General features: G+C 35.5%; 1 protein-coding gene across 1 annotated transcript in view; it reads right to left on the bottom strand.

Moving 5' to 3' along the window:
* LOC106457999 (rho guanine nucleotide exchange factor 17-like) overlaps nt 1-12,610 on the bottom strand; it is a 207,378-nt gene that overhangs the window by 8,105 nt on the left and 186,663 nt on the right. Inside the window, exons 15-21 of the mRNA XM_013917447.2 lie at nt 12,478-12,600; nt 10,006-10,046; nt 6,997-7,114; nt 4,918-5,004; nt 3,205-3,272; nt 724-872; nt 296-470 (exon numbers count right to left, since the gene is read on the bottom strand). Of these exons, the coding sequence (XP_013772901.2) occupies nt 296-470; nt 724-872; nt 3,205-3,272; nt 4,918-5,004; nt 6,997-7,114; nt 10,006-10,046; nt 12,478-12,600 (761 nt within the window). The remainder of the gene's footprint in view (nt 1-295; nt 471-723; nt 873-3,204; nt 3,273-4,917; nt 5,005-6,996; nt 7,115-10,005; nt 10,047-12,477; nt 12,601-12,610) is intronic.

Below are 12,610 nucleotides of genomic sequence, written 5' to 3'. Positions count from 1 at the left end.
CACTGCTGTACGTCGGCGTGTCGGTGTTTGCTAACCAGAATCGCGTCACTAGCTACACTGCTGCTACTGGCTGTGGTGTTGACTACATAACTGCGCCACTAGCTACATTGCTGCTACTGACTGTGGTGTTGACTACAGAATCGCGTCACTAGCTACACTGCTGTTAGTGGCTGTGGTGTTGACTACATAATTGCGCCACTAGCTATACTGCTGCTACTGGCTGTGGTGTTGACTACAGAATCGCGTCACTAGCTACACTGCTGTTTTATTTCACCTACTAATATGATTATCTCACCAGCAAGCATCTTTGTCACAGCTGGAGCCACGTTGACGTCCAGGAGATTCTCGTAGCTTGTAGCGTGGAAGAGTCGAAGGACTGCACTGTGCTGGATGGCAACCCATACACCTAGTCCTGATGTCACCAGACAAAGCACTGCTCGAGAAGTGTCACTACTTACTTGAAAGCAATGCTATCAAAAAATACAACAACAAAAATGACGTTTTAGCTTTTAGATATCTTTAAATTTGTCCCCCCAAAAAAATGTAATTTTTCAATTAATTCTTGGGAAAATATATATATATGTATATCTTTATACTTGAGATAGGTGTATATTACTACAAGGTTGAACGAGAACATCGTAAATCTGAACTATTCTTCTGTTTATGGGTTAATATAAATATTAAATGAAATTCAAAGTTTAGACTTGAACTCAACTGGCCTACCTCTTCTTCCAGTGTATTGGTATTGAGGATTTTGACACAATTCTGACAGCCACACCATAGCTTCCCAGCTATTGCCAACATCCGGGATACAGGAGCAGAAACACTTCCGACTTGGACTCGCTGTGGCTCCGCGGTGTTCCAACCTCCCTCTGGGTAACCACGGCAACACAGTTTTGCAACGTTATTAACATACAAATTACCCTATAAAGTTTTACACACAGTGATAGTAACCACAGGGAATAGGACGTAATATTATGTACGATACATGTGGCTTATATGGCAAAGTTCAACTACAATTTTAATTATTTTAGAGCGCAGAATAGCTATTAATTAACACCCTATATTTTCTAAAGTCTCGATATTTTTTTTATAGTTTGTGAAAGTATTTAAATTGTATAATGATTCAGTTACTGTACAATTATAAATGTACAAAAGGTGAAAGAAAACGTGTACAATACATTATTGCACTAAAATGCTATGTCTGTACTAACGCAATTGCGATGTTCTTTAATAACTTTCAATATATATGTTTTGTTGTTTGCTGATAAGATAAAACATATGCTTTGATTAATGTGGAAATGTACTTTCGTTTATTTAATACCAGACACCACTTGTACAGTTTGCGCTTGTTGAATTGTCTTCAGTTCAGCTATGTCTTTGGGAGAAGCTTGTGAACATGGCTCCTGTGTTGCTTTTGTAAGACTAAAACTATATGAATAATCTTATTTACAGTTCCGAGGGAATTTCCTACTTTAGCTGCGATGGATATGCTTTTTGATAACTTCCGGTAGAAATTTATTTAATTTTCTTTACTGCCTCCGGTGTGCAACTGGTAGCCAATCATGGAATCGTTGTTTTTCTCTACTAGAATCTCGCCTTTGTTTACTTTACAAATATCATTCCATAACATAGATATCTCTTTCTTCAAAGCGCTAAAAGTGTTTACTTGTTTGTAGTTAAGCACAAAGCTCCTCAGTGGGCTATCTGTGCTCTGCCCACCACGGGTATAGAAACCGGGTTTCTAGCGTTTTAAGTCCGCAGACATATCGCTGTGCCACTGGGGGGCCGCTAAAAGTATGTGTATTGTCTTTTTATAATCGCGGAATAAGAGAACTTCGAGTCAAAATCCTGTAATGTAAACGTCCCAGAACTGATCATTTTTTGCCCGACAGCTAAACATAAACACCACATCCGAAATTTGTTGCATAAAGAGGGTCAGGGCTTCTAATCTGTGTACTTATGTAGCCACAGACACGAGGATGTCCAGGATAAATGAGATTAGATATGCAAACTGTTAACATAGATCGTGAACAAAGCTTTATATATATATATATATATATTTAGGCGTACATTTATTTAAAGAATATAAGGAGAATGTTTATTTAGGCGTACATTTATTTAAAGAATATAAGGAGAATGTCGCGAAAACTTTCCAATGGACTAATAGTGGTTGCAGCTATAATGGCAAGTTAAACATCCGAAGGTTCGAGAAAAATGTCAAGGTGAATCTGTATACTATCAGGCTAATCTTTAGGAAGTCGTTGTCCGCCTATGGTCGATGTGCTTTAAAAAAACACTGAAAGAGGGAGGGGGACATTGCTGACCTCAGAGCATTGCGCAGAAGCCTCTTAATATATGGAAATTGCGCCGCAGTTTGCAATAGTCCTTAACTATACCCATCATACAAAGCACCAGTAATGGTGGAAGAAGAGGCTATAAGGCCTAGGCACCCATCCTTGTATCGTTACCGTAGTTCGTGATCACTGTATGCAATTTGCTCTTGTAAGCCCAAATTTTCTTTTGAAACCTGCATGGATGTCAAAGATTTTGGTATTTCAATAATTACAAAAGAGCAGCTAGTAACGCTATGCTATGACGTAAATTTTATCACATGAATTTAAGTCTTAGCTAAGGCTATGTTTTATCTTACATTCCACTCGTGTTTTACATTCTAACTGGAGAAACTGTAGAGGGTCATTTAGTCACAATGAAAGTTATAATTATATTCACAGGTAGAAGAAACTAACGCATTTTGTGGAAAGTATGAACATTTTGGTTGGTAAAATGCCCTCTGAAAAATATTCAGACAACCTGTATTATTTTCATAACTTTGTTTATATTACTTTGAATTTCACAAAATTCCTGTTTTAAACTGCTGAAACTATATTATAACCAGTATTCATACAGCAGTAAAATGCGTTCAGAAAAGTTTTCAAATATAACTTACTAAAATATTAGTTTAAACGTTAGAATTAATTTTCGAAGTTGTGTGAAATATATATATTGAAACAACTTGAAAAGTCGTAGTCTGCACGTTTGAATATCATAAAAATGTTCTGTTTTTAACTATTCGAATCTTTGAGGATTTTGCTGGTGCTTTTATTGTCTAAGAAATATATTTTTCCTCCATATTAAAATACTAATATGTCAAAAATTCTAAAGTTTTCGTTCAGTCACAATGTAATAATTTGTATTACTTACTTGTACTCCGTCTATAGACACATAATTCACCACTTGCCAAAGACAAAAACACTCTGTTGTCGAAGTATCTGCGAATAATAATAATATAGCTCACATTATTTCTTGTTGTTGTTTTTTAAAGAAAAGCTTAACAGAGTTACACTAACCAAAAATCATGAATAACTAATTCAATAAAACTAAGAAAACGACAACAACTAAGGTCTGAAATCTAAAACAAAGAATACAATTAAACAACAACACTATCTATACGGTGAATGACTCTTGATTTTTTCCCCAGTGATTTTTAAAATTGGTTCAAAGCATAAAATCACAACTACTTGAGAAAGTAAAATAAAATAAAAATTAAAAAGCAATTTTCCTTTTAAAATTTTAGAAGTAAGTCTAAACCATTATTTGACAAAAGTCTGTTTGTGTGTCTGCTTATCACTCGCGAACCGCTGGACCGATTGTCACCAAACCATGTACCGTTAGTGTTTCCCTGGAAGTGACACAGGGGGTCAGCGTTCGGATCTAAACCCTATGTACCCCCGATAGCTCCTACGTGTTCCCCGCGCGTTGAACGAGTACGTCAGCTGGTAAAACTATAAAACTTTAGATAATGTAGTTTACTCGTAAAATATCTGTTGTTACAGCTTTACAGTGAACAAGACAGCATATTTATTTTACACATAACTTTTAATACTTCGATTATCCTGTGTACTTCACAAGTGCAAGCTTGCTGTACCTCAAGAACAAGCTTTCATTTTAATAGTAACAGATCATTTCGTTTACTTGTTACTGCGCGAAGCACTACATCATATTTGCTATACTAAACGGCATTCTGTGCAACAGAATAAAAGAAAACGGCATGGAAACAAATAGAGCATAGCTATCCATTTTGTGTCTGATTCCAATGTTTCAGTAAAATAAACAGAGCACAGCTATCCATTTTGTGTCTGATTCCAATGTTTCAGTAAAATAAACTGAGCACAGCTATCCATCTTGTGTCTGATTCCAATGTTTCAGTAAAATAAACTGAGCATAGCTATCCATCTTGTGTCTGATTCCAATGTTTCAGTAAAACAAAGTGAGCATAGCTATCCATCCTCCGTCTAATTCCCATGTTTCAGTAAAATGAACAGAGCAGAACTACCCATTTTGTGTCTGATTACAATGTTTCAGTAAAAAAAAACAGAGCAGAAACAAATCTTCGGTTTCAATTAGTTCTTAGTTATTCTCAGTGTGTTAAGGTTTGAAAGATGTTACGGTTACCGAAACATTAGAATCAGACACAAAACGGGTAGGAAAGTTCAGTGATAGCCACCGTTAAGTATGTGTGATTTTAAGAAAGAATCTTTCTACTTATTCTCAGTTTTCTATAGTTCTGAGCTCTTTTTTTTCACATTTTGAAATATTATTAGCCTAAGTTTAGACATAGCATAATCGTATTAATTTTAAAATAAAATATATAATTCATCTTCCAAGTAGACTTGAACGTAAAGTTCAGAACTTTTTCAGAAAATAATGGATTTCCTTACACCACACAGTGGGTAACAAGGTTTCATTTCTAGAACCGAGTTAAGTTAGATTACGACACACGTTACAACACATTACAGCTAGACAAACATTTAAATATGATATTCAGATGAGCTTACTGATAAATAGAAATGATAACATGGACATTATCTTTGAAAATGAGGTCTAGTAAGTCGTTTATATGACAAATTAACTCACATGATACACTGGATAGCTGCAGAATGCTGGATTTTGATCTTGTTCTTCTTAATACGAATGTTGTCATTGCAGTTGTAGATATGGATACTGGAAAAAAACAACTGATTTATAACCGACCCAACAAATCAATATGAACAGTAGTTACCCATTCACAACATAACAATTCTCGTGTACTGTTTCATAACGAGAACCATTATATATATATATACATGTATATATATGTGTGTATTGTGCTACTTATTACATACTTTTCATACAGCAGACAAACAGTCTACAGTTACATTTTATCAAACAAAGCATAACGACACCCATAAACTTTTCTTGTAGAAGTGAAAACTGACACCATGCGAGAATTAAACCCACAGCGCCATCCAGACAGCAGGTGCTATAACCAAGTACAGGTCCATTGGATGGTTCAATTCTTACCTCCACTCCATTAGTTGATAAGATAGGAATTTCGGCATTAGTGGGCCAACAGATGTGGTTAACAAGGGGGCAATTCCTCGTATAACGTTTTCCAGAGTAAGGTTTCGTGGAAAGGGGAGATAAAATTTAAACAAATTCCAGGTATTAGTTTTATTTTATATTCCTCAGATATACCACAGCCGTACAGTTTAGTTCTTAAAGAGAGAGAGAGAGAGAAGTGTGGGGGACGGGGGGGGGTGACTCCTAGTACGCAATAGGAGGGATGGCCACGCCTATTTGACATAATTCTTGGACCCCATAATTAATTTAGTAGCAATTACATAACTCACAATGAAATAAAACGACGTTGGTGGTGTGTATGTCTTAATATAATGAACAGGCTGAACCAAAACTTTAGTATTACTTTTTTTGTAAGTGTTACCATACAAATATCATAGTAAAGAATGTATATATATTTGTAAAAGCCTATGATCATTATTCAAGAGTGTTTTATATATATATGTATAGAGTTTGAGTAAGTTATACTAAAACGATTTTGGAGTCTCACCACGTTGTTACTGTCCATGTCGCCACACCCGATCATGTTCTATCTGAAAATCGTGCACTTGGCAATAATCTTGCAGCTTAGTTTCCATTGCAAAAACCCCCCAGTGGCACAGCGGTATGTCTGCGGTTTTACAACGCTAGAAACCGGGTTTCGATACCCGTGGTGGGCATAGCACAGATAGCCCATTGTGCAGCTTTGTGTTTAATTCCAAACAAACAAACCATTGCAAAAAGCTCCGCCGTAACTGTCATGTCAAAAGGAGACAACTACTGCTTTATATATGTTTCATCTAGTGTACGAGGATGACAGTATCCCAGCGCCCGTTTCAACAGTTCAATCGTACAGAAATCCATGACTTCAAATGGAAAAGCATGAATATCCGTTTCATTCTCCAGCTGCTGCAGGTATATGACGGTTGGACGGATATACCGTGGAAACAAGTTGTGTATACGTGACTTGTGACGCTTTTCGAGACGGAAATGATCTTAAATTATATTGCTTACTATTGCCTGGAGCGAGTGGATGGCTTTTACCACTGAATTCTGTATTCGTAAATTCACACCTGTTACAAGACACCGCACCTTGCTCACCTCTGCTGAGGTACGACCTGTTGCAGGTCTCTTTCTCGATGGGCCTGGCGCCACATATTGATTTATGTGATTTTGTTTTTCAATGACATTAAGTACAAACTACATCCCCGTTTTGGAAAATCTAAATCTCCAAACTAACCACATCTTTATGACCTGAATGTATGATTATTTTTATCGGAAAGGGCTGTAGTATACATTTCCCAAAAGCAATCAATATTCTATAGCATCACAATATTTCTGAACCGCAAAATTATGTCAAAATGTAGTTGTTATACATCCCGTTTCACGGCGACTTATTATCGGTCGTGGTTGTCACGTCACTTGCGTATTTACTCATTCAAAATTGATTTAATATAAAATACTCAACCCTGTATATATATTTCTGATTTCTGGGTTTAAGACTGGTACTGAGAACACGAACACTAGAGTACCTTTTTTCTTACGAACACATGTAGCAGAATTTGTCAAAAGTGACAAAAATACATAAAGTTTTAATATCATCACTAGATGATTTACCAGCCATCTTCTGTCCCTAACCACATGGTTGGTTGCTGATGGTCTGTTTCTTCTTTAATTTCTTCTTTCCCAAATGAGTTCCCTGTAGAGGAATTATGTTTTATGACCGAATCTTCATCTAAAGAATAAAAGAATTAAAAAGTAAGTAAACATACAATAAAACACTTTAGCTGAAAGTTAAGATAGTGCTATAATATTTCAACATACTTGAAAATAAAGGCCACCCGATGTAAGGGGTGTTGCAAAATAAATCACACTTTTCCCCCTGAGAGCATAACAAAGTAAAATAAGATTTTAATTCAATCAAAAAAGTAATTCCAAGTATCAATATCGCTTGATTGGGCCACCATTGTTCTCACGCACGTGTTTTAATAGATTTGCAAATGATTTCAGCAGTGCAACAAACATCTCTGTTTTTGTGGCTGTCTCTGTGAGCACATCAGTGAGTACACGACTCAAGGTTTCATGTTTGTGTCTCTCGCATTCAAGCATAGTTTCCAACATTTCTTCTGTGCATTGTTGAACGAAAGCTCCGACATTTTCGGCGGGATTTAGATCTAGAGAGTTCCCAATCCACATTCCACCACTTTTTCATGGAACACTCTTTCAAATTCAACAATTCTGAAACTTTTGAGGCATTAATCAAATTTTTCAAATATGGCATTGCGATGCATCGATTGGAATACTTGAATTCTCGGAGCATTTCTGCGACTAGTTTCTGAGCCATCCCGAAGGCAGCACATGCGACACGAACCTTAAGTTCTAGTGAACACCATGATTCAAAAGTTTTCGCAAAAAATGAAATTCGAAGAGTCAAACACCGAAGAGAACGTTGAAATAACGTTTTCTCACAAGTGATGATATTCGAGGTCCTATCAAGTTCGTCATTACTTCGGGGGGGGGGGGGAGTGTGATTTATTTTGCAACGCCCCTTACGCTGTATTAGTTAGTCTTCATACATATAAAAATGAGCACAAAATGTTTATCCTGATACTAGGTGGCGCTGCTGACATTACTGTAACAATTTGATCTTTCAGTTGCACTGACTAAATCGTATTAAAATAAGATTTATTATTGTAATAGCTTACATAATTAAACGTAGAGAAATATATGTTATTTTTACACCAGATGAGATTCTGTGGATAAAAAAAAAGTTCCAGACTTTTGATAATGCAGTGTATGAAATCCAGTGTATAATTCTTCACTAGGTGACGAACGCAGAATTGAAAGTTCGTTGGTGCTCAGTACACAATATAGAATATACAACATTACTGACTTACACAGTGGAGTGAACACTTTCAGTAGCAGTAGTTTTAATATGTCTTCAAATATTAACCCTATTTGTAAGTAATTAACGAAATTTAGAAAATATTTACATCCTTTTTCAGACGATGCTTCGTTTAGCACTGACATGAATGATGTTCATTATCTTTTTCTTCTACGTATTTTGAGAGTTGACATATACATATGTGCTGGCATGAAATTTGCCAAGTATGTAATGATTAGGTTCCATTATTAATTGTTCATTTGTTGATCTTTCGCGCAAGGCTACTCAAGAGCTTGTTTGTTTGTTTGTTTTTGTTTTTCGCGCAAAGCTACACGAGGGCTATCTGTGCTAGCCGTCCCTAATTTAGCAGTGTAAGACTAGAGGGAAGGCAGCTAGTCATCACCACCCACCGCCAACTCTTGGACTACTCTTTTACCAACGAATAGTGGGATTGACCATAACTTTATAACGCCCCCACGGCTAAAAGGGCGAGCATGTTTGGTGGGATGGGGATGCGAACCCGCGACCCGCAGACTGCGAATCGAGCACCCTAACCACCTGGCCATGCCGGGCCTACTCAAGAGCTACCTGCTTTAACCGTCTCGAATTTTGAAGTGATAGACAAGGGGAGAAAAAGCTAGTCAACATCACTCTCCGCCAACTCTTGGGTTACTCTTGTACCAATGAATAGTATGATTGACTGTCACGTTATATCACGGCTGAAAGGGCAAGCATGTTCGGCGATGGAGTTCGATCCAGCGACTCTAAAATTGCGACCATTATTATATTTAATATTTCTGTCTAAGATACTTGAACCAACTCTTCTGCTTTCTTAAAATAAACGTTGGACAATATAGCTTTTACTATTTCAGTAGTGACATATATATATATATATTCGTTCCTCCATTTGTATCACACATCATGCTTCTGACCATAAAAACGCTAACATTTGCTACTTCCTGATATTTTTAAGATTTTAACTTCTTTTTAACAAATATTTTGAAGTATGAAAAAAACAAACAGAAAATAACATTAAGAGAAGTTGAGGGCCTTGAATATTCTACTAATAAAAGAATAATCGTACTTTCTTATTCTAGAAATGTTAAAATAGTTCAAAATGATAAAAGGAAAATAAATTAACAATAAATGATCGTGTCTGTTTACTATAAAAATGTTAAAATCGTGGACGGAATTAAGCTTAAATGCCTATTCAGCTAAAAAAATTTGGCCCGGCGGGTTCTATTCATACCAATATTATACATCAGGCGAAAGCAAATAATTTCAACAGATAGCTGAATAAATTGATAGACTTGATAAATAAAATAGAGATAAGGTAATTTATTTCTAAAAAACATTATATATAAAGGGGCTAGGCCTAAAGAGGGACCCGATCAGCTTTAGCTGACCGTTAAATCCGCCCCTGGTTAAAATAATCCAATTTGAGAAAAGAAGAACAAAGTTAATAAAAAGTGGTCGTGTTTGTTTGATATGGAAATGTTAGAATAATCCGAAATGACAACAGAATAACAAGTTAATAAAAAAGTGATTGTACTTGTTTATTGTTTTTATTTTATTAGTGCAATGCTACCCCGGGTCCTTTAACTTAGCGATGGGAAACTATCTTCGCAGAGCATTAGGTTTATCGTGATAATGACGATAGAACTGTGTTGATTACATATTAATACTAATGAACGAAAAGGTTAGCTAGCAATGGTTATTGTTAGTGAAGGTTATACGCTTACCTTGAGGTTCTCCAATCTCTTCCTCTTCATCACTGGAATCACTACAAATGTATAATTACTACGTGAGCAAACATAATTTGCAGTTAATTGAAAGTACACGAATAAAAGGCACGAGAAAGTACTTCTTCAGTGTATGTAAAAGAACAGTTTGAATGAATTTATTAATAAGCATTATTTGATTTTTGAATAAAACTTTGTAAACTAATACTCTGCATATAGTGATTTACTTTGCTATTCTGCAATATGCGCATTAGTATAGTATTAAGCCTTGAGTTCAAATTTTGAGATCTCATCACATCTTTGCTATTTGCTATTAAAAATACAATAAATAAAACAGAAAATAATGGACCAACAATGCATAATGTGTATATATATATCATGTTCGTAAATCGTAACTTTTCGTTAACAGACAAGGTCTAAACTTCTAAGGTACGTTATAAATATAAACATGTTTAAATAGTTTGTGTTGTCAGTTTAAGTTCGCCTTTTGACTTTAGGAAAACGTGATTCTGTGCGCTATTTACATTAAGATGGACGACACTTCTTGCTTGCGCATCAGTTCTTCTGAATGACAGTAAAGTTAATTGAAATAATGATAAATAAGTGAATAATATTGCGTTATTTGCAAATGACTGAAATAAAAATGCTGATACTCACAGTTCATTTATTTAATCTAGTTCACATCATAACAGTGATTGTTCCATGATAACAATGGTTGTTCCATGATAACAATGATTGTTCCATGATAACAATGGTTGTTCCATCATAACAATGATTGTTCCATCATAACAATGGTTGTTCGTGAAAGTTGGTGATATAAATTACACCTCTTTGGTCCACTATTATAGCTGTATACTTTCCGGCCTGATGAGCCTTGGTATTGGGCGAAAGGCCTCGTCAGCAGTGAAAATAGCAGATGTAATGTAGTTAACATATTATAAAATTCCTCTTTACTTTCACTCACGAGTTCTTAGAATTTATAAAGTATTTCTGGATATGAAAGTGTAAGAACAGTAATGTTGATGTAGTTGAATGTTTTCTTAGTAGAACTGTAGAAAACAGGCAGCATCCTCTTAGAACAATTTCAGTAACGATGCGCTATGAAAATAATATCTACACTGGTAAGTGTGTAGTAGGCCTAACTTTAAGCTATCTGTTTCCAAAATATCAAGAGACGTTTGACAAATAGTTAATGTGACTAGAAAGAAGATAAACCTAATGCAAAAACTGTGGGTACGTAATAAGGCCAAGTTAAGCAAAGGGTTAGGCCTAATGGTTTCTAATATTTTGTAATATAAGGGTTCGGAGAGTTAGAAAGCGACTTTATAAACGCTAGTCTTTTATGATAGTTGTACAACCAACATTGTTTTGCCGTAAAACTATACATTTATTAAGTCCTAATACATAACTAAATCACCTTTCTACACATAATCAAATCCGTACCAAACTTAATAGAATAAAAGCTATGCAGTTACTACGTAGTTATTGTGACTGAAGAAATTAATATATGTTCATATATGAAATTTGATTTAATTTTGTAGAGAAGAGAAAATAATAAATATATGAAAAAAAACTTGAAAAAATATAAAAGCAGCCACAAAAATATTCAACACCTGGGCACAAATCATACGGTGGGTCATTATGTAATGTGTTATGGTATTTTGAGGAAGCGGGGGTACACCGTCTGTTCAGCTTAATCGCAATTTCGCCAGCCTCACGTGTTTAAGAAAGAGAGTAGATATGGGTGGTCAAACCCGCAACGTCCCATATCTTTACCATCTTTCGCTGTTTGCAGCCAGAAGTGAGAAGGTGGTTGCTCATTATATATATATATGTTAATAATAAGCAGAAAGAAATAATAAAATACGAGACATCAATGGGAGAGACAGCAAAACTGTTCTTGAAGTTGGCATTCCAGCCACCAATATGATATTTGGACATAAATACCAAGACGTTAAAGTATTAGTACACAAAGCTCCACCTTTGCTATCACCATAGCTTCCTTCCTCCACAATACTAATAGTAAAAGTCTTCTTCCTTAGTCTATACAATTATTTTATTATTAAATGAAGGATGCCTTTGTACTTGCTTCAATTACAACACGAGATAGGTAACTTATGCAGGTAATGTTTTCTTTGCTTGATATAGGCAACTTAAGCGGTTGACTTTTGTATTGTTTGAGACAGGTCATTTAAGCAGGTAATATTTTCTTTGCTTGAGATAAGCAATTTAAGCAGTTGACGTTTTCTTTGCTTGAGATAGACAACTTAAGGAATTGATATTTTCTTTGCTTGACATAGGTAAATAAAGCAGTCGATATCTTATTTGCTTGAATAGGTAACTTAAGCAGGTAATACTTTTACTGCTTGAAATAGGTAACTTAAGCAGTCAATACTTACTTTGATAGAGATAGGTAACTTAAGCAGTCTGGATAAAAGTGTCACCATTAGCTGTCTTCTTTGTTTTACCTACCTGTCAAGTTGGAAGTTTCCATTATTAGCTCGCTGTTCGTTTTCCTTGTCGACTTCTTCGGTGTCAAAATTAACGACTGTATTATTCTCCGTGAAGACGGATTTCCGTCTGTTTGTGTTATACCTGGAAACAA

The sequence above is a fragment of the Limulus polyphemus genome, unplaced genomic scaffold (assembly GCF_000517525.1).
Source record: "Limulus polyphemus unplaced genomic scaffold, Limulus_polyphemus-2.1.2 Scaffold402, whole genome shotgun sequence".
In the NCBI taxonomy this organism is placed as follows: domain Eukaryota; kingdom Metazoa; phylum Arthropoda; class Merostomata; order Xiphosura; family Limulidae; genus Limulus; species Limulus polyphemus.
This window is presented reverse-complemented; position numbering and strand designations above follow the sequence as displayed.